This window comes from Numenius arquata, chromosome 5, assembly GCF_964106895.1.
Source record: "Numenius arquata chromosome 5, bNumArq3.hap1.1, whole genome shotgun sequence".
In the NCBI taxonomy this organism is placed as follows: domain Eukaryota; kingdom Metazoa; phylum Chordata; class Aves; order Charadriiformes; family Scolopacidae; genus Numenius; species Numenius arquata.
Window position 1 is genome coordinate 19,533,189 of NC_133580.1, and position 25,159 is coordinate 19,558,347.

The 25,159-nt window shown below is 62.5% G+C and overlaps 3 protein-coding genes across 3 annotated transcripts; 1 reads left to right on the plus strand and 2 right to left on the minus strand.

The window, feature by feature from the left end:
* Positions 1–425: 425 nt before the first annotated feature.
* NOX1 (NADPH oxidase 1) lies at positions 426–5,743 on the minus strand. The gene is made up of 13 exons (XM_074147474.1): positions 5,699–5,743; positions 4,588–4,683; positions 3,759–3,869; positions 3,594–3,678; positions 3,373–3,515; positions 3,111–3,292; positions 2,462–2,600; positions 2,263–2,355; positions 1,867–2,093; positions 1,624–1,786; positions 1,394–1,540; positions 1,085–1,209; positions 426–936 (listed from the first exon to the last, which is right to left on the minus strand). Exons 1-13 carry the CDS (start codon positions 5,741–5,743, stop codon positions 810–812), a joined length of 1,683 nt encoding a protein of 560 aa, XP_074003575.1. The 3' UTR covers positions 426–809.
* Positions 5,744–6,828: 1,085 nt separating this feature from the next.
* Positions 6,829–11,993, minus strand: XKRX (XK related X-linked). Its single transcript, XM_074147781.1, has 3 exons — positions 11,649–11,993; positions 9,055–9,314; positions 6,829–7,915 (listed from the first exon to the last, which is right to left on the minus strand). Exons 1-3 carry the CDS (start codon positions 11,945–11,947, stop codon positions 7,170–7,172), a joined length of 1,305 nt encoding a protein of 434 aa, XP_074003882.1. The 5' UTR covers positions 11,948–11,993; the 3' UTR covers positions 6,829–7,169.
* A 10,293-nt stretch (positions 11,994–22,286) lies between these two features.
* ARL13A (ARF like GTPase 13A) lies at positions 22,287–24,818 on the plus strand. Its single transcript, XM_074148306.1, has 8 exons — positions 22,287–22,302; positions 22,562–22,811; positions 23,109–23,214; positions 23,311–23,480; positions 23,588–23,681; positions 23,765–23,969; positions 24,314–24,415; positions 24,742–24,818. The coding sequence occupies exons 1-8, from the start codon at positions 22,287–22,289 to the stop codon at positions 24,816–24,818; spliced, it is 1,020 nt and encodes a 339-aa protein (XP_074004407.1).
* The last annotated feature ends 341 nt before the right edge of the window (positions 24,819–25,159 follow it).

The window sequence follows — 25,159 nt, forward strand, 5'->3', positions numbered from 1 at the left end:
CTCACCTTCCTCCCCTCTCCCCAGCACCGGGGTGAGATCTGCTCGTGGGATTTTGTGCCGTGTCACAGCTGTTCGCGGGGTCGCGGGGGACGGGCAGCTCGGCTTTCTGTCCCTGCCGATGGGGCGGGAAGGTCCCCGTATCCAATTGCTGTATCGCTTACCGCCCTGCCTGCTCCGTGAGGCTGCTTTTTCCCCTCCTTGCTGCCTATCTTTTTGCAGAATTTGTTGCCTTAGCGTGAGCCTGGGTGCTGGTTAGTCCCTGGGGGCTAGTTTCGGGGTGGCTTGGTGGTGGCAGCAAGCCCCCGTGGAAGCTGGGGGCACCTTACCCTGCACCCCAGGAGGTTTAAAATTAACCAAGTGTTTTTATTGCAAGCCCTACAAGGGGGCAAAGAGTGGGCTCCCTTCGCACCTGCACGGAACCAAGTCACCTCTGTGGCTTTTATTGCAAAGGAAAAACAAGTTTTAATTTACCCAAAGGACTGTTTTGACCCGGGTTTAGCAGGTTTAGCCCCCGGTGTCCCGTCCCCAACCCCGTCCTGTGGTTCTGCCCAGCCTGCTGGGCGCTCCCGCTGCTCCAGCAGCATTGCAGCTTCTTTACTGGTGAAACTGGAGCTGCAGGCCTGCTCCCCCCATGAGGAACCCTTGTAGACCAGGTCAAGAAGGCGGCAGTCTTTGAACCTGGAGTTTCTCATGGAGAAGGATAACCTTGCCGTGTCTCGGCTGGCTTCAGTGCATGTGTTCTTCAGGAGATGCTTATCCCTGGCCATACTCTGGCATTGGGGGGTCCCCTGCCTGCTGGGCTCCCAGCCTCAAAAGTTCTCCTTGTTGAAGTAGAATTTGACCTTCCTGGGGTCCAGGCTGGAGTGTTGGTGGCAAGACTTCCGCAGGCTCTCTGCCAATTTCTCTGGCCCGCACAGGAACACGCCGACCACCGACCTGCACACAGCATGGGGCATGTCAGCATCAGGCAGATGGCTCGCCACAGATAAAGGGATTGAAGACAATTTTGGGGTCCCTGCAACCTGCAGGGGATGAGGGGGTCCCTCCTGGCTCCGGCACCCTGAGTTCCCTGCCCAGCTCTCACCTGGGGTGGGCTGCGGCCACCGCCGTGAACTCGCTGTTCCACATGGGCCGCCCAAAGATGGTTTTGTGCCTGAGGCCTGTCACCGTGTCTGTAGTGTTGTCGAAGTGCAGTGCCACGTTGTTGACCTGGGCAGAGTGGGGGACAGTGAAGACCATGGCCACTACCCGCAAGCCCATCTCCTGTCCCTCAGCACAGAGGAGCACCCACCACTGTTGCCCACCAACTGCTCCTTGGCTTTCTGCCTGCAGACTCGCCCTGCCTCTCCTGCCCAGCTCGGCCACCCTGTGTGTCCCCCTGTGGCCAACTCACGATGCTGGTGTTCCAGCCGGTGAGGAAAAGCCGGTAGGTGAGAAAGTCTGCCTTGCCCGACTCGGCCATCTTCTGCTCCAGCGAGGCAAGCAGGTCGTTGAACCAGGCGAAGGCTCCTGTGTCCCGGCAGAGCCAGTAGAAGTAGATCTGGGATGGAAAGATTGCAACGTCAAGGACTGGGAAGTCCAGCACGGAGAAACCCACGGCTGGTCCCATGGGACACCCCATACCTTCTTGGTCTTGAGGGTCTGGTCAGCCTGCTGGAACTTGTACCAGATGGACTTCAGGATGGAGGCAAAGGGGGTGACACCGATGCCTGCTCCCACCAGCATGGCCACCTCGTACTGGAACACGTCTTCACTGGCCGTGCCGAAGGGGCCGTCCACCTCAATCCTGGCCGAGGGAGGGGCTGGATAAGAGGTATGGCCTCCCCAAATCCCCAGGAGGGTCCATTCGGCCACTCCCCAGCCTACCTGGGCATCTCCTGCTGGAAGGTGTCGATAAGACGCTCCGTCCAGTCTCCAGCCACCCGGATGTGGATGGAGAAGAAGTCCTCCTCGGGCGCTGAGGTGAGGGTGAAGGGGTGCCACTCCAGCCGGGAGATGGTGGGGCAGTTGACGAAGATGTACTGCCCCACCTCCATGCGGAAGCCCTTCTTCTGCATCTGCAGCTCCAGCACGCGGGCAGGGTGCATGACCACCTGCGGCACGGGGACAGGGCTCAGTGCCCAGCCTGGCTCCTGTCCCTGGGCAAGGGGCTTCGGCAGCGGCCCCTGCCCGCCTCTCTGCGGCCACCAGGGCAAGGAGCTGCTGCACCAGTGGCCGCAAGACAAGGAGCCAGCGGGTGGCATGAGGTCTCGCACCACCCACCTTGGTGACGACCACCTTCTGCTGCGCACGCCAGACCCGGAGGATCCTCTCGAAGACGTAAAGGAGGAAGGGGGCCAGAACCCACTTCCAGGACTGCAGGGATGGAGGAGAGCAAAGGGTTGGGGGGAGCCAGCGCTGGAGCACCCCAAGGGCAAAGGAAGGGGCTTCTTCCCCTGTGGCTGTCCCACTGCTGCCCTACCTCAGCAGGGATGCTCCCGAACTCGGGTTCTTCGCAGCAGCCGTGCCAGCAGTCCTCATACTTCTGTGTGAGATACTGGGCGCAGTGGTGGGGGTGCACCTTCTCCATGCTCTCCTCCGTCTGCCCGCGCACCAGCCCGCTGTTGGAAGGTGATGGGTGAGCCCTAGGGCCAGGTCCTGTCCTCCCTAGCCAGGGTTGTGCTGCGTGGGGCCAGCTGGACTAGCTGGCCCCAGGAATGGAGAGCCCACAGCCCCAGTGAACCTCCTCCAGGGCTGCACTGCTCCCCTGGTCCAGGCAGGGCTGTCCCATGGGGGTCTGCTGCTCTTGCCCCTCCTTGTTGTAGAATCATAGAATGACTTGGGTTGAAAGGGACCTTAAAGACCATACAGTTCCAACCCCCCTGCCCTGGGCAGGGACACCTCCCACCACACCAGGTTGCTCAAAGCCCCATCCAGCCTGGCCTTGAACCCCTCCAGGGATGGGGCAGCCACAGCTTCTCTGGGCAACCTGGGCCAGGGTCTCACCACCCTCACAGCAAAGAATTTCTTCCTGAGATCTCATCTCAATCTCCCCTCTTCCAGTTTAAAGCCATTGCCCCTCCTCCTATCACTCCGCTGTCCCACCTTCAGGGAGGGGTGAGGAGCCTTACGCGATGCCATGGATGACGAGGCCGGCAAAGTAGATGAGGAAGAGGTGGTGCGTGTACCAGAAAACCTCAAAGTAGTTCCTGCGGATGAACTCGGTGGAGGAGGTGACCATGAGGATGAGCACCAGTGTGATGATGACCCCCGTCAACCCCGGGATGGTGGTGAAGGCCACGTACTCGACAGTCTGCAGGGGCAGTAGGATGGGTTAGGGGGGGGCAGGGGACAGGCGGTGGCAGGGGGCTGGATGCCAGGGCCAGCGCTCACCGTCTTGTTGGAGTGGATGGGGTTCAGCCACTTGCTGCCCTGAAGGTGCATCTTGGAGAGGACGGCGGGGAGGCTGCCGTCGGTGGCTTGCTGGCTGTTGTTGTAGCGCTCCAAGTTGAAGAGGTGAGCGATGGTGTGCACGGCTGGGCAGGGGACAGGCAGTCACCCACATGGCCCCTTCCCAGTCACCCACCATGTCCCAGCCCGGCGCGGGGCCGTACCTGTGAAGAGGGCCAGCGCGTAGGCCACCAGCTTGTGGAAGGTGAGGTTGTGGTCCAGCTGCTTCCGCAGAGTCCGCCGGCAGCACTGCAGGGACAGGCGGTGGTGTCAGGATGGGGATGGGGATGGGGATGGCCATGCTGGCCGTGCCACCACGGGACACTCACCGAGCAGGTCCCGCGGAGGAAGGAGAGGAGGTTGCGGCAGACGGGCAGCAGGATCAACATGCTGTTGAAGTTGAGGCACTTGGCCGATGCCCGGGCCCACGCCAAGGCAGACTGAGGAGAGGGCAGGGCGTGAGCACCGCTGTCCCCCAGGGACCTCTGCAGCCGTGCTGTCCCCAAAGGCTCTGCCCAGCATGGTGCCGTGCTGGGACTGGGAGAGGATGGGGCCAAGTGATGCTGAGCTGGGGCTGAGTGATGCTGAGCTGGGACTGGGGCTGTGGGATGCTGGGCTGGGGACTGGGAGGGAGTGATGCTGAGCTGGGACTAGGAGGGGGTGATGCCAGGCCGGGACTGGGGCTGTGGGATGCTGGGCTGGGGGACTGGGAGGGGGAGTGGTGCTGAGCTGGGACTGGAGCTGTGGGATGCTGGGCTGGGGACTGGCAGGGGGTGATGCTGAGCCAGGAGAAGAGGGGGACTGAGAGGGGGTGATGCTGAGCCAGGAGAAGAGGGGGACTGAGAGGGGGTGATGCTGAGCCAGGAGAAGAGGGGGACTGAGAGGGGGTGATGCTGAGCCAGGAGAAGAGGGGGACTGAGAGGGGGTGATGCTGAGCCAGGAGAGGAGGGGGACTGTGAGGGGGTGATGCTGGGCTGGGGTGAGGAGACACTGGGCTGGGACAGGACAGGGACCAAGAGAGGGACCAGCATGGAGCAATGCCGGGCTGGGGACTGGGATGGAGTGATGGTGGGCTGGAAGAGGGCAGGACAAGGAGGGGATATGGGGTGCTGCAGCCCCCACCCCACTGAAGGAAGGCTCTGAGGGGGAGAACCTTACCCCAAGGATGGCCCTGGTGTAGAAATAATGATCATCCCGGTCAAAGAACAGAAAGTAGTACGTGAAGAGGAAGATGTTGATGCCCAGCCAGGCTGCCTGCAGGGGAAAGCCACGGCCTCATGAGGGACCCTGACCTGGGACCCCCCCTTAACCCCACAGCACTCAGGTGTGGGTGCAGCCAGAGGGCGTTTGGGCAGGGTGTCCCCTCCTGCTTCCTTATGAGCTGCGGCAGCACGTGCGGGGCTGGGACCCAGGGCCAAAGGCGGGGAGAGGCGTGGGAGTCTTGCAAATAACTGTCCTGTCACCCACGTCCCCATGCATCACCCACGGAGGAGGAAGGAGGAAAGGCAGACGCAGGCGATGCCTGCACGGCGGGAGGGCAGAGCCGGAGGGTGGTCGGGGCTGAGTGAGGAAGACTCCGGGAGGAGGCAATTTCGCAGGGAGATGGATCACCCAGCCCCACCACGTTGCTATCCCCTGCCTGACCCTGCTGCACCCCACGCTGGCCCCTCTCACAGCCATTGATTTTTTTTTTTTTTTCTGGGCTCCTAAAACCACTCTGCCTTGCATTTGTTGGGGGTTTTTTTTTTGAGTTTGTTTGTTTTAAAAAGTAATGTATAAAATGAAAATAACCCAACTTTCTGCAAACCCCCATTTTCCCATGTATTTGCAGCTCCTCACGCAGCGCTGAGCCGAGCCGAGCAGCCGGTGCGGTGCTGGCTGGGCAATGCCCGTTACACCAGTGATGCCGCAGCACGGCACCGGCACATGGTCCCCACGGTGAAGCTCCTCTCCCCGGCGTGGGCTCTCACGGGAGCCTCCTGCTCTCATGTGGAGCGACAAGGCAGTGGGAGGCTCCCAGCCAAAGCAGCGGCATTTTCAAGTTTTGCAGCGGGACCCCTCCCTCCCCCCCTTTCCTTTGAGTCATGTTTTCCTTAAGTTTTCCGACACCCCCTCCCAAAGGCTTTGGGGGTTGGCTGAGCAGAGAGGCTGCTCATCCCTCCCTGCAGCCCAGCCCCAGGGCAGCCCATCATCTCCCATTGCCCTGGTGATCCCGCCGGAGCCGTGCCCCCTGAAACCCCCCACATCCCCCCCAGCCCCACACACTCACGAGGACGGCAGCCGAGAACCAGTGGTTGACCAGCCAGTTGCCCATGGTGCGACGTCCCCGTCCCCGTGCCTGCACCCGCCGTTTTATGGAGAGGGCAGGCGGTGCGACAGGCACGGCCGCGGGAACGGCACCCCGGGGACTTTCCCCTCAGAAGCCTTTGAGGAAATGCCGTGCAGTTTCAAAGGCTACCTTCCAGGAAGGCAGGGCTGACCCCATGGGGCAGCCCCGAAACCAGCCTCCCGCACCGGCTGGGCACGCGTGGCCCCTCACTGAGGCGTCCCCCGCAGCCCCGCAGCTGAGCGCTGCAGGGCATCAGGCTGCCTCTCTTGGATTTTTGCAATATTTGGGGACAAAAATGGGCTTTTTTTTTAAGGTAGGAATTTCCTGGTGGGAGGAGGTGGCGGAGGGTCCATCCTGTGCCTGGCTCAGCAGATATGCTGTTCCCTGGTCTCCCTCTCCAGGCTTCACTGCCCCCGTTTTACCAGAAAGCCACCAAAGGAGAAGCATCCCGGGGGCACTGCGCTGTGCCGGTGCCAGGATCCAACCCAGGGATCCACTCCAGGGCAGGTGAATTAAGACTGAGCCCCAGCGGTGCTGCACCTCCATGGGCACCCAGCACCCTCCAAACTGACCCCAAAATGGTTTCTGGGGATGGGCTGGGGGTGTCACGCTCTTGGGACACTTTGGGATGAGGACCCACCCCTGGGTGCCATCAGCATCCCCATCACTCTGCCGGCTGCCCTTCTTCTCCTGCCCGCCCTTGGCAGCAGGGTCCCCAGCTCAGCGGCACCCACCGCTCCAACTGGGAACAACAAGCCGGTGCTGGGGCCTCCTGCCTGGAGGAACAGGTTGGGCAGGATTGCTCCTTGCCTGCCAGGTTGCTCCTGGCCCGCAGCCACCCTGGCGGAGGCGCAGGATGAGGCCGGCCCCCGTCCCGCCACGCTCCTGCTTCTTTCTTACGGGTTCCGCGGAGGGGCTCCCCCGCATCCCTGCTTCCCGCTGGCACCGGTTGGTGCCTGTGAGCATGAGGGCTACGTGGGCAGTGGGTGTGGGGACCCGTGCCAACCCCGGCGAGACGGTCCCCACCCTCCACCTGAGTCACCGGCTGCCATCAACACCTGGACGCGCAGCCACAGCAAAGTTTCTTTACTGCTTAAAACAGTCCCGCTGGCACCCATGGCCCCAAGGCCACCGAATGTTCCCTGTTGGGCGGTTGGGGGGTGTCGGGGCACCCCAGGGGCTGGGCACCCCACGGCAGCTGGCTTACTCTGACAGCTGGTTTGGGCACCACATAAGTCCCTCGTGTCCATGCGCGCGGTCCTGGGCAGGTGGGCATACTCTTGTCCCCCTGCCACTGTTGGGGACGCCCTGGGACCCACTGCCACCGCAGGGCCATGAGCCCTCTCTGGCTGCTGGCACAGCCTGTCCCCATGTCTGTAGCCAGCTGGAGGAGCCGGGTGCTGGCCCTGCCTCAGACGATGCTATGCCTCACGCCGGGCTCGTAGGGTGCCTGGAGGCACAGAGGGGTCCCTGGCGGGCGCCGGCGGCAGCAGACGCAGTGCAGGAAGTCAGCAACGTTGTGGTGGAAGAGCTGGCGGCAGGGGTGGAGGTACTGGAAGAAGAGGAGCATGAAGTAGATGCCCAGGCAGTAGCCCAGGAGCAGCTGCACCACCAGCAGCGGGGTGCAGATGTTCTCGTAGACGTCCGTCTTGAAGAAGTACCAGAGGATGACCAGGGCCGTGTTCTCTGCCAGCCGGGCCACGTAGTACACGGCCAGACGGCCCCAGTTCTGCGACTTGTCGATGAGGTCCCGGTCGGCCAGCTTGAGCTGCACGGCCGACCAGCAGAACATGTTGATGCTGGCGTAGAGGAGGGTGAAGGCGCAGAGCACCACCACCGTGCCCACCCGGCTGAAGTTCTTCTCGATGTTGTCGGGCAGGTGGGTACCGCTCCGCCAGAACTGCACCCAGGGCAAGAAGAAGACCACCAGCAGGTTGGCCAGGGCAATGGGGATGATCCAGTGCTTGAAGACGGTGCTGAAGAGCACAAGGACGGCCACCCGGGTGGAGATCTCCAGGCTGCGCCACAGCACAATGCAGAGGAAGGCCAGCGGCCTCAGCTGGACCTTGTAGTCATCGTACTTGACCTGGATGGCCAGGACGTTGCAGACGAGCGCTCCGTAGGTGACCGACACCAGGCAGATGCCCATGAGGACGGCTGCAGAAGGAGAAGGCAGGGAGGTCAGGCAGTGCTGGGGACCGGGCTGTGTGCCCGGCCTCTCTGCTGCCCAGGGTGCAAAGTGTGGGGTGCCAGCCCTGGGAGTGAAGTGTGGGGTGACAACCCTAGGTGGAAAGCTTGGGGTACCAACCCTGGGTGTGAAGTATGGGGTGACAACCCTGGCTGCAAAGCGTGGGGTGCCAAGCCCCGGGGCCTGCAGCAAGATTCTCACTGGGCACTGCTGGGACAGCTCATGGCTGGTGGTGACAGACCCCGTGACGGGGTGGTTGCGGGGGCAGCTGCAGGCAGCAGGAGGCTCCGCTCCCAGATTTTCTCCCTAAACCAATAAACCAGGAGCCTCTGCCAAACTGGGGCCATTCCTGTGCTAGGACCCCCCCTGCCCTATGCAAGAAATGCTGCTCAAGGGGGAATGGGGCACGGTCCGTGCTGTGAGCACCCCTCTGCCCAAACCTGGACCAAGAGCCACCCCACCGTAGCGTAGGTGGGCACAGAGGGCAAGGTCTGGGCTCCCAGTACGGCCAAGAAAGCAGGTTGGCAAGGGCAGCTCCTTCACGCCTGGTTCATCAGCATTCCAGATTGGGATTTAAAAGCTATCTCTGGCACATCCAGCCCCTGAGCACACAAACACCCCGGCAGCAGCTGAGGGAGCCTGGGAGCGCTGGGCTGGGAGCTCTGGCTGTTGGGAAAGGCTCAGAAATAGATCCAACAGAGGGAACATGGGGAAGCCAGAGCCGGGAAAACTCAGTAACGAATGCGAACGGGAGCAGCCCGGGGCAGGGGCATGACATCTCCATGGGACAGAGCAGTGGGTGGGTGGCACGGCTCCGTAGGGCAGATGTCTGCAAGCACCGAGCCTTGGTCACGGCCAGCTCTTCCCACCCTCCCAGCCTCACTCCAAGCTGGAAAGCGGAGCGCTGGGGGTGGGAAAAGCAACCCAGGGGACAGAGGAGTGTAAAAACTCTGTGGGCCGTCCCCCACATGTAGGGGAGTCTGGTGGCAAGTCCCCAGAGATTTGTCCAGGTGCCACACCGGCACATGTGGCTCAGGAGCTGCCGCCATGCCCTGGTGGGGTCCTGCCTGCACGGCCCCCGGGAAGCCCCCGTGCCAGGCACCCTTACCTCGGGCGGCAGGGACATACTTCTCCAGGATGCTGATGTAGAGCTGGAGGGTGAGCTGTGGGGTGGAGCCCAGGAAGGCCTGGATGACGGCCATGCGCTTGAAGGCGTTGCGGTGGGTGGCCAGCCGGCGGACCGAGTGGCCCACCTCCTGCTCCATCTCCACCTCGTAGCCATTCCGCAGCCGCCGCTTGCGGGTGATGGTGACGTAGGGCTCCTCCTCCTTCCCCGACCAGCAGTACACCACCAGGGCCTCCATGCACCTGTAGGGATGTGTCAACCATCACCCCGCCAGCCTCCCCGCTGCCCCCCAGACCCACTCCCAGCACCTCCAGCCCCCCCTTGCCTGGTTGCCAACCAGACCCTGCTCCTGCTGGGTGCAGCCCAGCTGATTTGGGCCACTGTTCAGCCGTGCTGTGGCCAATCCCTGGCCCTGGGGCACACCAGGACCTCAGGGATGCCTGGTGGCCACTCCTCTGCTGCGGCATTCAGGGTTAGAGGGACAACCACAGCCCCAGGGAGGGGTGCACCAACTGCTGGAAGAGGTGCAGCATCCAGGGTATGGGAACTGTAGCTCTGCTGGGAGCTAGAGCTCCAGGAAGGGGTTAATCACCCTCAGGCTCTGTTTTCCCCACTGGCACGAAACTCATCTCTTCCTCTAAGCAAGAGAAACTTTCTGATCTCGTCTTTGATCTCTCCTCTTGAGCAGAAGTCTTCTACGCTTCCTTCTTGGTGGGGACAGCAGGAAGGAGAGCGCAGGGTGAAGCCGAGTGTGACACGGGCAGATAAGGCAGCGCTTCCGCAGCCCCTTCCCTGCAGGGGCACCCACATCTGCAGGGAAGGGAGGCAGGTTTCTCCCACGCTGCTCCCCCTTGCAAGGCCAACAGGACCCCAGCTGTGAGGAGGGTGTGTGTGGGCCACGGGCCATCAGCAGAGGAGGGCCCATCCAACCGGCTTGGCTCCCGCCTGGGGACAAGCTGGCTCGGCGACCAACAGGACGTAATTATTTACGAGCATTCATTAGGACAGCAGACCTCACTCTGTTTCAGCCCCAAATGGAATGAGGTTTTTGGGGATAAATTCTCTTGCCAGATCAGGCCAGCGTTTATGGCTCGTTGCAAACTCTGATGGGAAAACAGTTTCATCCAAAGGGCCTGGCTTCAAGGGCCATTCCAGCTGGCTCCTGATGCTCTGCCAGACCTCCTCAGCAGGCTGGGCTCCATCTCCAGCAAGCGGCCAAGCACCATCGCAACCATCTCAGATGGCTGTGGTCAGTGCTGTGAGAGGTGTGACACCACTGTGGGCCAAGGTGGACCCACAGCCCTTCCAATGGCTGCTGGTGCCGAGGTGAGGCTCCCTGGCCGCCTCTGATGATGAGCCGTGGTGACGGGGACAACCCCGGCACCCTGCTGGTTTCCGGTGATGGAGGAAGCCCGGTGAAGGCCGTGGTGTTTTCTGTCAGCTCTGCAGTTACGGCGCACCCCAAAGTGTGGCTGCTGGCTTGCCCTCGGGGACGGAGCTCTGCAGAGATGGTGGCTCTGCCCTGGCCCCCCCGCCCCGAACCTCCTGCATGCTCCTGCCGAGCGGGATGGCCAGGGTGACGGTGACGGCAGCCCGGGGAGGCACCGCAGCATTCCCAAGGAGTGAGAGATCAGCACCTCTCTGGCTTGTGCAACATCCACCCCCTCACCCTCCTCGCCCCAGCAGGGTCTGGTGGCCTCCCAAACCCCATGCCAGCCCCACTCCTGCACCCAGCTCCTCTCCTCCATATCCCATACCCCCCACCCCTCCCAGGCCTGTGGAGACCTTTTCTGGGGGGCAGGACCCCTTGCTCCTGTTCACCCTCAAGTCCCCGCAGCTGGGGTTTGCATCTGTGCCCCCAGCCTAAGCCAAACGATGGCAAAACCCAAAGGCAGAGGGAAACGCTGGCTGCAGAAAGCAACCATGTGAAGAGCCCTTAAAGCAGCAGAGATGCAACAGGCTGGGAGAGCCGAGTCCTGCCGGGAGCGGGGGTCCAGCGGGCAGGAGAGGAGGCAGCACCCCCCCAGCAGGACCGCGGCCCTGCTGCGGAGGGTTGGCCGAGCAGAAGACCCCCGGGAGCAGCAGTGTCCCCCGGGAGGAAGGGGACGGGGGAGGGTGGGGGGATGGCAGGAGCAGCTCTGGGCACGCCGGGGTTTACAGCACGGACAGATTTCTGCTGACAGACGGTGCTCGGAGCGCTCCGCCCTGCACGGCCCCGCTCCCTGCTCGCACCCGGTGCCCGCGGGACCTGCGGGGGGTCCCCGCATCCCTGACGGGGTCCCCGCATCCCTGCTGAGGGTCCCTGTATCCCTGCCGGGGGTCCCCGCATCCCTGCCGGGGGTCCCTGTATCCCTGCCGGGGGTCCCCGCATCCCTGCCGGGGGTCCCCTCGTCCCTGCCGGGGGTCCCCTCGTCCCTGCCGGCATCCCCGCATCCCATGCTGGGGGTCCTTGCATCCCTGACGGGGGTCCCCTCGTCCCTGCCGGCATCCCCGCGTCCCATGCTGGGGGTCCCCGCATCCCTGCCGGCGTCCCCGCGTCCCACGCCGGGTGTCCCCGCATCCCCTGCCGCGCTCACCTGATGATGGGCCCGAGCTGGAGCAAGTGCATGAGGAGGACGAGGGGGCGGTCGCGGCTGAGGTCGCGGTGGACGAAGATGAGGGTGAGCTGCACCAGGACGGAGGGGCAGAGCACGAAGAAGACGGTGAGCGCCAGCCAGAAGCGGTCGTCGGAGTGGCCGTAGGAGAGGCAGAGGACGGCGGCCGCCGCCCCCTCCCCGCAGAAGAGGGCCGTCGAGAAGACGATGCCGAGCGGCAGCTTCGCCCGCGACGGGGCGGCGGTGGCGGCGGGCGGGCAGCCCCCGCTCGGGCCGTCCATCCCGGCCCCGGCCCGGCCCGCCCGCTCAGCCCCGCCGCGGCGCCATCCCGGGCTGCAGCGAAGAGAAGAGCCGCGCTGCGGGGCGGAACGGGGCGGAACGGGGCGGAGCGGAGCGGGGCTCCCCCGCCGTACGGCAACCCGACGGGCAGCCCTGCCCCGGCCCCACCGAGACGAGCCGGGTCCCGAGGGGTACAGGGGGCGGGACACCCCGCCAGGCGCAGGCTCTCCATCCCGGGGTCCCCAAGGACAGGTGTCCCCGCCATCCCGCCACCCTCCTGCCCCCGGACCCCCCCGCTGCTGTGCGCAGGTCCCCACCAGGCATGGAGCCCCCTGGCCCGGGACACCCCCACCTGCACTCCTGACCCAACACCCCCATCTTTCATAGAATCATAGAGTGGTTTAGATTGGAAGGGTCCTTAAGGATCATCTAGTGCCCACGCCCTGGGCAGGGACACCGCCACTAAACCAGGTTGCTCAAAGCCCCATCCAACCTGGCCTTGAACCCCTCCAGGAATGGGCCAGTGTCTCACCACCCTCAGAGTGAAAAAATTCTCCCTGAGATCTCATCTAAATCTTCCCTCTTGTAGTTTGAAGCCATTACCCCTCATCCTGTCACTACATGCCCTTGTAAAATGTCCCTCCCCAGCTTTCCTGGAGCCCCTTTAGGGACTGGAAAGGGCTCTAAGGTCTCCCCGGAGCCTTCTCTTCTCCAGGCTGAACCCCCCCAACTCTCTCAGCCTGTCCTCACAGCAGAGGGGCTCCAGCCCTCTGAGTATCTTCATGGCCCTCCTCTGGCCCCGCTCCAACAGGTCCATGTCCTTCTTGTGCTGAGGGTCCCGGAGCTGGACGCAGCACTGCAGGTGGGGTCTAACCAGAGCAGAGCAGAGGGGCAGAATTACCTCCCTCAGCCTGCTGGCCACACTCCTTTCTCCACCACAGGACTCCCCATCTCTGCCAGGAACACTTCCCTCAGAACACTCCAGGACCCCCCTGCTACCCCAGGACCATGCCACAGCACCCCCACTTCTCCGGCCGTAGCTCTGCCAGCCAGCATGCTACACTGTCTGCGCCCCCAAGTCTCTGGGGTCCTCCCTAGGACCCCTCTGCCAAATACTGGCTCAATTGGACCCTGGTAGCTACAAGAACCCAAAAGTGCAGCCACATGTGGGGGTCCCCCCAGGGGAGACGTGTTGGGCAGCCCCAGGGACAGTGGGGTCCTGCCATGGGGCAGGGGCGTGCCAGTGTGGGTGCCAGCCCTGCCTGCAGCCAGGCCTGTGTCTTTTGCCTGCACCCACTACCACCCCAACACGGGGGGGCTGACCCCAGCTCCAGCCCCAGGGAAGGGTGTGTGGGGCTGAACCAGGGCAGCCATCAACCCGTGGCCCTGTGCTTTGTGGGGCAGTGTGTGGGAGGAAGGGTGGTGCTGAGGCAGGGAGTATTTTGGTATCTCGCAAGTTCAGCCGTGGCAGGGACACCCCTTCGGGTCCGGCGGGCAGCTGGTGTGTGTGTGCAGGGCTGGCCTCGAGATTTGGGTAGGATGTTACGGGGGAGATGTGGTTCCTCCATCCTGGATGCTCCTGCAACCAGGTAGGAGGTGGTGAAGACCACCTTGGCCTACTGCTCAGCAACGTGGTGCTTTTCCCACCACCTTCAAGGATCTACCTTCAAGGTGATGGAATATAGACTTGCTAATGGAGCCAGACCTCCCACCACTGCTCAGCCCCACGTCCCCTCCAGTCTGTCCCATCTGTGGTCCTTGCTTGGGGAGGCCAGCTGAGCTCCACACTAGCACGGTGGTGGGAACACAAGGCTGGCTGGGCTTGCTCCTCACATGGATGGCTGTGGGGGTCCCTGCTCTGCCAGGCACATGTGGTGGCCCCCAGCACCTGCCTTTTCCCCACGAGCGGTGGGGTGAGCTGCCTGCACCGTGACGCACGATGGTCATGGTGACGGCCAGATTACTCAGTCCAGCCTGGGCACATGCTGACTGGCTGGGAGAGATGAGACAAGGCACGGAGTGTTTGAAGTCGGCCAATTTTCCCTGCTTTGGGCAGACGGGGAAGTCTTAGGTAACGTTTAGAATGCATTGGGTGTTCATCCCTTGGCAGCCAGGCCAGCTCACAAGGAGGTGCCCACGCTATTGATGGGGATGCTGCGTCCATCACTTGCCCAGCCCCGTGCGAGCCCAAAGCAGGAACCCCCCCAAGCCCCATGCATGAGAGTTTCCCTCATTTTACCAGTCTGGAAAGAGTTACCAGGGCTTATCAGCAGCAGAGCTGGGAATAAAACCAGCTGAGACCTTGGAGGCCACGTCTCCCGCACAGAAGCAATCCCAGTCTCTGCAGCTGCTCAGCATTTTTCCTTTCCAGTGCTGAACAGCTGCTTTGGGAAACCACAGACACCATGAGCTCACAGGGACTGGCCTGACCGGCGGGGACGGGAGACCTATGTGTGACCGCTCAGCTCTGGTATGATAGTTACATATTTTCAAGCTGTTTTTGGAAAACAGCCGCTCTAAAAAAAAAAACCCTAGCAGGGCAGAGGGCGAAGGGAACGACATCCAAGCACAGGAGCCTGCTCACCAGCCGGGCGGCTCCTGCGGATACCCGGGGATGGGAGCCGTGCAAGGGCAATGGCCATGCCAGCCCCGGCATGCAGCCTGGCTGGGCACTCAGCCGGCGACGGTGCATTGTGGGGTGCTGCCAACAGCACCCACACTTCTGTGTTAAGAGCCAGACCAATGTGCGATTTATAGCATTTATGCAACTTCCATTTATCCAAATTAAAAGCATCCCCCCAGAGCCTGGCAGGTCACCAAGCCCTCGGCTGAGCCATGCCTGGGCTCCGACTCATCGTATTTTTAATTTCATCTTCCCTGCTTTCATGACGAAATATTTAAGGGTGAGTGTTCAAGAAGTCAAGAATTCCAGTCCCGTGCCTGGGCGCCCTGACAGCGGTCAGGGGAATGGAGGGACAAAGCCTCCCGGCGCTTCTCACCCTGGTTGTTATCCCATTCTCTGAGCCAGGCTCGGGGAGGCAGCGGGCTGTTTTCTGGTTGCCGCTGTGAGTCACCCCTCAAGCCTAACCCTACCTGTCCGCGGCTGTAAACAGCAGGCCATAAAAGCGATCTGTGTCACAGATAGCAGTGGTCCTGCCCCTGCCGCCTCCGCTTCTCCCTGTGCCTGCCTCCTCCACGCCTGCGCGCACAGACACCCTGTGACACCACCGTCACAGAGCCACCGGCTGGCATGCAGCAGCCCGGGCGATGGGGACATCCCACCCAGGTGTCCCCACGTGCAGTGGCCAGATGCTGGGCCAGTGGAGTGGGCAGCTGCTGGCCATCCCTCATTCTGAGCCCTTCCGGGAATAGAGCAGCCCCTGTGGAGCTGTGGTCTGGATGGGTGAAGTGACCTCCAACACCGCGTGAAGCTGCCATGGAAGTGTCCACCACTGAGGTGCCAAACGGAGGGGGACTGTGCTGGCATCTCTAGGACCACTTAGGAAAGGGAGGGGGCTTAGATGGGTTGCAGGATACTTGTGTTGTGTGCTGTAGACCTCGCTGCAAGGAGCTGGGATAGGAAAAGGAAAGGCAAAGGGAAGGAGAAAACACTGTTTTCCCTGCACAAGTGTGGCACGGTGCCACCTGAGTCCCTGCCCTGTGCCTTGCACCAGCACCCAGGAGTCTCCCCCCACCCGGCAATGCTCATGGCGCCAGCCCCAGTCCTGCCACCACGTGCGGCTGTCAGTCCTCCTGTCCCCACAAACGCCTGCCCGCTCCTGGAGAGCATCCCAGCTTCATTATTTTCTTAATCCCGGCCTTCATTATTTGTTTAATCCCAGTGTTCACACCACGCACCATGAGCACAGGGCCCTGGCAGCGCTGGCTGAAATGGGGGATGTGCTGTGCAGTTTTCCCAGCCCCTGCGGACACGCGTGGGCATCCATGTGCGAGAGCCCGGGCCGTGCCTGGGGTGGGAGCTGGCTCCCCTACCACCTCTCACTCTGAAAATAGCCATGGCTGCTTTACACACGCCTGCCGGGCGGCTGGGCTCCTGTAAAAGGAGAAGAGAGAAGCTGTTTGGAAATGGCAGGGAGCTCCTTGCCAGAGCCCTTAAAGAGCCCAGGTAGGGGGAGAGCTGCCGGCTGGCTCCTGCTAGCTCCTCCTCTCCTCTCCTCTCCTCTCCTCTCCTCTCCTCTCCTCTCCTCTCCTCTCCTCTCCTCTCCTCTCCTCTCCTCTCCTCTCCTCTCCTCTCCTCTCCTCTCCTCTCCTCTCCTCTCCTCTCCTCTCCTCTCCTCTCCTCTCCTCTCCTCTCCTCTCCTCTCCTCTCCTCTCCTCTCCTCTCCTCTCCTCTCCTCTCCCACCGCGCTAGGACCCGGAGCAGACATCGCTCCCCGGGACATGCCAAGAGCACGCTGCAGCTTCCCAAATATAGCCCTGCACACAGAGGTGGAGGCAGTGGCTCAGGGTGCGGGGCTGACCGTGTCCCCCCCACCACCTCCCCAATGTCCTTTCAGATCAGAACCATCCCCCAGGAACGCGCTCTGTGCCGAGGATTAAACACGCACCGCACGGAGCGGTGGTGGGGACGTGTTGATCCCCAAAAGACCCCGTGTGCTGGATGAAGTGGAAATCACAAAGTGTTTCCCAGCTTGACACGCAGCAAACGGGGGACAGTCGTGTCCCCTCAGCACAGCCACCCTGCCCCGACCGGCTGGGCTGGCAGCTGGGGGTTTCCCAGGGATCTGCCAGCCGGCAACTTTTTACTTAGTTTGGAAATAGCTTTGCAAATGACTGGTTTCCAGAGACTAAACTGTTTGGATTTTGCATTGCTTTCTCAATAACTCAGCTGTACTTTCTCCTGTCACAGCAGCCTGTGGAATAATTTCTGGTTGGGGAAATATTTTTTTTCCATTTGCTTCATCATGCGACTGCTTTTGCCGCTCTGTTTCCTTGTCCAGCTTCGCTCCTTTATCCTGCTGGGAGAAAAACCTGGCTCTTCCCTAAGGACCTCATCCCTCTCCATCTCACTGCAGGGCTGGAGGCCGCGCTGAGCCCACGGCCAGGGCTGGGGTCCCTCCGGCAGGGGCCATCCCACTGCTTAAACTCTTTAACAACCAACCAGAGTTACCTTCTTCGGCTGCATCTATAGGTCTTTGCTGCCATAATTACATATTTTGAAGTCATACCTCTCCGGCTACTGTCCCAGATCAGGCAGCGGGTGACGCTGTAACACTAAACCAGGCAGGAAGGGTTAAAATTACTTTTAATTAACTGATTCCCCCCCCGTAGGTCCCACCTGCTGTAAGAGTATACAGGGTGCTAACCCGGCCAGGCTGCCACTGCGCCTGCCCGGGCATCCTGGCAGGTGGGAGGGATGGGTTACACTCTCCTTTCCCCCGTGCTTTGCTGCGGGAAAGCAGCTGGAGCACTGTAATGCTCCCAGAAAATCCACCGTAGGAGCCCGGGGAAGGCTTGTAGCCAACATAGGGGCATCAGCCAGCTCCAGGAGCGAGCCGGCAGCTTCCCTGTGCAGCGGGGAGCAGAGCAAAACCCGACGGAGGAGCTGGCACTGAAATCCAAGCCTCTCCCGTGAATTCGTGCGTGCTCCAGCTGGGAAGCACCCAGCCAGAAATTGGGTGAAAAGTAACCAGCTTCCTGCACGTTTCCTCTCCTGCTTCTCCATCCACCCCAGGGTGGTGGTGGGGGAGAAGAGAACTCCAGAAAAACAACCTCCTTTGCCCAAAATAACTGGCAAAATGGTTGCTGGTGCGGCGGTGGGGAGCACGGCCGGATCGCCAGCAACCATCCCCAGTGCCCCAGTTCATCACCAACAGGTCTTCGTGGCGCAGGCTGTAATTATCTTGCATTTCCAGCCTGAGCGCGGGGCGTTCGCCTGTAATTAGCTCTTGGGATTTAGGAGCTCGTATGATCCGGGGTTATCGTTAGCCACCAGAGCCGTGCTGGGATTTAAAGGGACGATGCGGCTATTTGCATATCTACCCTGCTGCTGCCGTCGTCCCACGCGTTAAATAGAAAGATGGGTCCCTCCCCAAAGCCCGTGCGTGACCTTCCCCTGCCATGGATGCTTTTTTGGGCAGGAACAATGTGTTTCTGAGCAAATATTTCCACTGGGACTTCTCGGTCCTTGCTGACACCTGGGTTTTGGTGCCACCCCAGCTCAAGGCTCTCGGTAAATGCTACAGGCAGCCCCTATAGCTCTGTGCTGCACACTGCTTTCCCTGGCAAGCCGTGATTCCCCATGTACAAACTCCCCCAGCCTCGCCACTGCCACCCCCCCAGCTCTGCTCCTCACCCTGGGGGTCCCCGACAGGGGTCCCGGTGTGCCCGATGCCAGCCCGGACACGTACTCACGGGGTTTAGGGAAGCCAAGGCAGGGCAACCCGCCAGCCCACGTCCATCTGTGCCACTCTGCGGTCCCTGTGGTTTCGCCTCCTGCCCTCGCCTGCGACACTCCAGTGGGCAGAAATAGCCCCAAAACACGTGCTGCCTTCCGGGAAGGGATGCCGGGGCTGAGCAGCCCCAGCGCCCCAGGCACGGCCCTCCCTCGGGGGGGGTCCTGCTAGCAGCGGTGGCGCTCCAGGGTCCAGCCTGGCACGGTGACGGGGCACAGTCCGGTAACAGCTCCGGTGAGGAGCATCTCCAGTTATCCACCAAGATAATAAATTCTGCCTTGGAGTTTCTCACCTGGCAACAGTCACCAAGGAAACCCGGACGGCGGCTGCAGGTCCCCGCTGGCACCGCCTGGGGGGGGTCCCCACACGCTGGCAGAGGGACTGGGGCTGCACCCCAGCCGGCCGGCTGCCTGGGCGGAGGGCCAGCAGCCCATCTGTAAGCTGAGCCCTGGCTCAGCAAAATGCCCATTGCTCCGGGCTTGGCCCTCACGTCACCTCGCCGGAGCCGAGTGTGGGTTTCACCAGATTTGGGGTGGGTTTTGAGGTTTTCCCAGCAGTTGAGCCCTGTCTGTGTGCATTGGGAGGAGTGACCTGGAGCTGCCACAGGCGCCCGGGGGGTTTCCCAGTCCATTTTTGACACAAAAGCAGCTCAGAGACCTCTAGAAACCCGTTGGTGCTGGAGGGAGACCGGCTCTCACAGCCCCTCCAGGGCTACCTGCCACATGGCACTTCCCTATTTATAGCACTTGTGGTCATGCCTCTTCCTGTACCCTGCCCGGCTGTCCCCTGGCAGTGCCACCCCTTGGCACCGAGAGAGACAGGCGCTGACGCTGCCAGCAAGTCATTTCAGCCCTGGTACGGCTAATTCTCCAAAAGGCTTCCCAGCCCCGTGCCACCTGCAAACCTGGGGCTGCCCGTGGTCCCGGCAGGCTACCAGCGACTGGGAAAGGCCATCGGGCTGGGGACAGGGCTGTGTCCTTGGGGCAGGCTAAGGCAGCTGGGGTGTAGCCACCAACAGGGGCGTGGGGGTGAACAGTGGCCCCAAATATCGTCACACGTGGCTGCGATATCGGTAAGGAAACTTTCTCCATCAATCATTAACTGCTGCGTGGCTCCGGGCCACCTCCCTCGCCCACGGGTGGATGCTGAGCTTCCCAGCAGCGTGTGGGGCTGGAGCGAGGGGCCGTGCCCAGCCTGAGATCGCACCCCCAGGGTCACCCCAGAGGTGTGGGACGCCTGGCATCACCTGGGCATCCTGGGCTCGCACCCCCAGGGTCACCCCAGAGGTGCGGGACGTCTGGCATCACCTTGGCATCCTCGGCTCACACCCCCAGGGCCACCCCAGGGGTGTGGGACGCCTGGCAGCATCTCAGCATCCTCGGCTTGTGGCTGGGTCGAGGAAGTGCTGCTGGCACTGGGTGGTTTAGGATGGCCCGATGTGAGCCAGCGAGATCACTGGTTGCTTCCCAGCATGGCTTTTGGAGGGTCTCATGTCCTCATCTCTCTGGACCCCACACCCCCCACCCAAAGCTCAGACATCCTTGTGTGGCCTCTTCTCCTCCGCACACGGCATGCTAGGGAGGGCAGCCCTGGCCGGGGCAGGCAGCAGGAAACTTGAGAAGATTAGATATTACGAAGAAATTTTTCACTCTGAGGGTGGTGAGACCCTGGCCCAGGTTGCCCAGAGAAGCTGTGGCTGCCCCATCCCTGGAGGGGTTCAAGGCCAGGCTGGAGGGGGCTTTGAGCAACCTGATCTGGTGGGAGGTGTCCCTGCCCAGGGCAGGGGGTGGAACTAGATGGCCTTTAAGGTCCCTTCCAGACCAAATCATTCTATGATTCTATGATAAATGCTTTGGGGCTGCAGATCAAGGAGTCGAGGCTTTTTTGGCTCCTCTCCCTGCCCCCCCGTCCGAGGATCCCCACCTTCCCCCTGCTCCCATGCAGGCACCTGCTTGGGCTGGTTGGTATTTCTATTCTGAGTGGCACAAGACCTGCTGCTACTCAGGGGGACCCCTGGGGGACACAAAATAGAAGCAGTGAGTGGTGACGTCCCCCAGCCCGGGGCAGAGGGGACCCCTGGGTGGGCAGCAGAGCCGCGCACACCCCGCGGGGGCTCCCGAGACGACATCCACGCAGGGATTAGGCAGTGAGGAGCCCGGGACGCCGTTCGTTAGAGGCGACACTAATTCAGCCGGAAACCCCACGTGGGCTGTCAGGCGACGTCCCTGCCACAAACCACCTAAACCAGCCACGGAGGCGTGAGGCTGCCCGCTGCCACGCGGGTGGGTAACGCAGTGCCATGCCCCACCATCCGGCACGGCCGGCAGCCCCACGGCACTCCATGTCCCAGCGGCCACCGGCCTGGGCCGACCCGCCGGGATTAAGGAGGTTGCGAGGAGTAAGTAATGTAAATCCAGATTAGATTTAAGCAGCTGCTACGCAGAGGGGATGTGAGCAGGGGCTGCGCGGCGGGGACGAGTAGGTGACAAGCTGACTGATGCTCCTGCCGTGCAAGAAGGGGCTGCCGGGGCAGGGTCCGTGCCCTGGAGGGGAGGGGGGCTAGGATTTGTCCCCAGGCTTGGCCTGTGTGAGCCAGGCTGGAGGCAGCAGTGCTGGGAGGTGGGATGGGGCACCCTGGGGTGAGATGCCCCCCCAGCACAGGTGACAGGGACGGGCAGGAGGACAGAGCACGGGGACACAACGGGGCTGCTCGCTTTGCAGGTGCCGAAGAGAGGCCATCCCTCCGCGCTGGGCTGCTGAGCATGTTCCACCTCTTCTCCCACTGCTGGTCGTGGCTGCAGGCCATCCAGGAGCCCATCAGGTAGGACCCTGCACCTCGGGGCTCCCCAGGGGGGCACAACGTTTACCGGCGAGGGCACAGGTGCGGTAACACTGTGAGAGCGATGGCCATGGCAGGAACCATTCCCGAAATGCAGAGCAAGGCACACGCGTGTCCCCACGGCCCCTCCAGCAGCCAGGAGCTGGGCAGGGGGGGGAGCAGGGATGGCAGGGGTGCACACACGGGAATTCCCAGTGGGATTCCCCCTGTGCAGAGCCAGCAGCCCCCCAGGAAAGCTGGGGGGGGGGTGGGTGGGTGTGAACTGAAATGCCTGCTGTGCTTGTGTGTGTTGGGAGACCTGGGTTAATTCCCTGGGGATGGTGCTGCACCAACCCGGGCAGACGCTGCGGGAGGTGAGGGGGTTTATGGTCCTCCCCCACCGGCGAGGACACCTTGCCCTAACGCAGGAGGTGGAGCCGTGCCACCCACGCAGCCCGGTCTGTATGTTTAAGGAAGAAAACAACGTGGCGAATGACTCCTGTGGCTTGTCAACCTCAGGGAAAAGGTTCTGCGCGTGTCTCCGGTGGAGCACGTCGCTGGAGACCCCATAGGACTGGTTAGCAACAGGAAAAACCTCCTGAGCCCAGGCAGAAGCTCGTAAAATGTCCTTGCTGCCTCTCCCTAGCTGTGTATACCCGTAACTCGCCGACCAGGAAGGACACCAAGAGCAATCATCACTAACTGTTTGCATATAAGGAACAACCTCTTCGACCTGTGCATATCATTGCTTAATCCTATATGATCTGAAAATAAATCCTTGCTGTGGGAACCAGTGTGGCTGTACCACAGTGGTGGGGTGGCTCCAGATGCCTGTGCCTGCCTTCGTCCCCTCCATGGGCACCAGGGACCATCCCTGCCCTTGTCCCCATCTCAGCCAGAGCCTCTGTCACTGTCCTGCCCCTCTCCTGGCCAAAGCGCGTCTGCTGTGCTCAGAGTCCCTTGCCTGGGAGCCCAAGGGCTAGCAGGGGTCACCGCTCCCCAGGGAGCACAGCCTTTCTCTGCAATGCTCACCCGCTGTTGTCACTCCCCAGAAAGGTGACCCTCCTCGTCGTGGGGCTGGACAACGCGGGGAAAACCTCCATCGTCATGGACATAGAGAGAGGTGAGGAGCAGCATGGCCCAGGAGATGGCCTTGGCAGGGGGCAGCAGCTTTACAGGCCTTGGCAACCAAGTCCCTGAGCCTTGAAGGACCGAGACCCTTGAAATACAGCTGCTGGGCTGGGGGAAATGTGCAGGGGGCGCACTGGCTGTGCCCTGGGCAGACCTTGGAGCAGGGATGTGGCTGGGGGAGGAGGAGGGACGTGCCGGAGGGATGGTCCCGGGCTCACTGTGCCAGCTCTCTGCCCTCTCCCTGCGTGCAGCGCTGACCGGCGAGGTGCTGCCCGCGCCGCAGCCCGGCCAGACCCTCCTGCGGGTGGACAGGTTCGAGGTGACTCTGGTGGACCTGCCCGGTGGCCAGCGCTCCCGCAGCGCCTGGCGCAGCCACTACAGCTCAGCCCACGGGCTCCTCTTCGTCCTGGACTCCAGTGACCTGGCACGGATGGAGGAGGCCCGCAAGGTCCTGAGCCGCGTCCTGAGCCACCCCGATGTCTCCGGGAAGCCCATCTTACTGTAAGGCCGAGTCCCAGGGATGTGACCTGTAGGGTTTGGGGTGAGGGAGGTGAGTAGGAAATCGTTGCTGTGGTCGCGGGGAGCGTGGCCGGGCCACTGTGGGGGATGTGGCACCCAGGGGGCTGTCGGGGAGTGCTGGGAGAGGGGCTGGGGAGGGGGCTCCAGCACTGGGTACAGGCCAGGGCAATGCTTTGCCTAACCACAGCCGAACTGGGAGAAAGCATCCAGCCTCCCCTGCCGTGGTGCGGCGAGGCGCCCGGAGGCCAGGGTGATGGCCACCCCCTCCGCTCTCCCCAGGCTGGCCAACAAGCAAGACGCGGCGGCCGCCCTGCTGCCCTGCGAGCTGATCGAGCGCCTGTCCCTGGAGCGGCTGGTCAACGAGAACCGCTCGCCCTGTCGCATCGTGAGTGCGGGGCTCCCCCCGCCGGCCCCGCTCCCCCCCCCCCCCCCGCCCCCGGCTCCCCGCCCGCAGGGGCTGACCCTGCCCCTCCGCCCGCAGGAGCCCTGTGTCGCCAAGAGGGGCCACCCCGCCGGTCCGGTCCGGGCCACCCTGCAGGGGCTCCGTTGGCTCCTCCGCACCGTCCCCGCCTCCCCCGTCCCGCCGCCCGCCGCCGATCCGCCGCCCGGTCCCGGTCCCAGGGCAGCCCGCGGCCGCCCCCCCGCCCGCAGGTGGGTGCGGGGCTCTGTCTGTGCATGTCCCCATCCCCATTCTTCTTCTCCCCCTATCCCCCCACGGGGCTCACCCCCCAACCCCCGCCGTGCTCTCGCCCCGCCAGGGACCCGCCGCCCCCAGGGGAGGATGCCCGGGACGGTGCGGGGAAGACGGGGGAGTACCGGCCGCTGCGGCCCATCCGCCGCCTCCTCCCCCTGGTGAGTGAGACCACCACCCCGGGAGGGGGCGGGATGGAAGCGGGGTCCCACCACCTTCCCCTTATCCCCCTTACCCTGCCCAGGAGGAGGGCACAAAGGGCCCCGGGAGGAGGAAGAGGAAGGTGAAGGTGAAGAAGAAAGGCTCAGGGCAGCCAAGCCTAGCCGAGGAGCTGGAGGGACCAGGAGAAGTGGGTGACAGCCGAGCTGGGGCTGCTGGGGGGCTGCTGCCCCCCAACAGGGTCGGGCAGGAGGAACCCATGCCCACTGGGACAGCCACCCCCCACCCAGGTGAGAGGGGGCTGCGCAATGCCGCTGGCACCACTGGCACCACACGTTGGGACTCTTGGAGCCACTCTGTGGGGTGGTTTGGGGACCAGTAATGCAGCGATGTGCCAGAATGCCGGTTCCGCTGTCTCCATCAGCTTTGCTTGCAGATCAGCTGAGATCGGAGCGGGGTTGTGGGAGTCTGACCAGGGAAAAGGAGAGACATCTCTGAGCGTCTCTGCAGGGGCTGATGCATGGAGGTGATGGAGGATGGCAGATCCACCAGCAGCAGTCCTCTTGGCCGGTTTGGTGATAAACGCGTTCTCTCCCCCGGTGTGGTGCCTGAAATCTTGTATTTCTCCATCTAGTGCAGGGCATGAAAAAGAAAAAGAAGAAGAAAATCAAGAACAAAATCAAGTCGCAGGAACCTGCCGTGGAGCAGCAGCGTGAGGAGGTCTCGAGTACTTTTGGTTGGTATTTCCCAGGACAGATTTTGCTGCAAAGCACTTGGGGGGTCTGGCCTGTTGGGAGCGGGGTGTGAGCTGTGCAGGAACCCTTGGCTGTGGGGTGCTTGGTGTAGGGACACGGGCACAAGCAAGTGCTGCTGCAGGGCAGGGTGGGGGCTGTTGGGGAGGCAGATGCTGCCATCTCTGCCTTTGGGTGGGATGCGAGGAGGCCACACAAGTGGACAGTGCTGGAGCCTTGGGGGTCCTTGCAGCCCTCGCTCAGTGAAGGTGCCAGGTTGGACCCCAGGGCTTAACCCCTCTAGTGCCTGACCACTTCCCTTCCTCCCCAGACTTGTACCGCCGGGCGATGCTGGCTCTGAAGATGAGGCAGGAGCAGAGGAAGCAGCAGTCCACCATCGTCCCCTGAGCAGGAAGGCATGTCTCAGGGGATGTGTGGTCCCAGGGGACCCCAGGATGCAGTGGCAGTGGGACCCACGCTCGTGCAGGGCTCCTGGGGTGCTTGTCCAGGGCTGGCAGTCCTGGGGCATGAACAGCATCATTGTCCTCTGCATGGCTTGAAAGCCAGGGATCTGCAGCAGTGAGACAAAAGTCCCTTTGTAAGATGCCTCTCTGGCAGCCGGGCTACAAACCCATCTGGAAAGGAAACAGACGGCCACTTGCCGACCCCGTGTTAGTATTCCGTGGAAGGCTTGTTCTGAACTTGACTGAGACGGTGGAAAAGAGGAAGATCGGAGGAAATATCCCAGG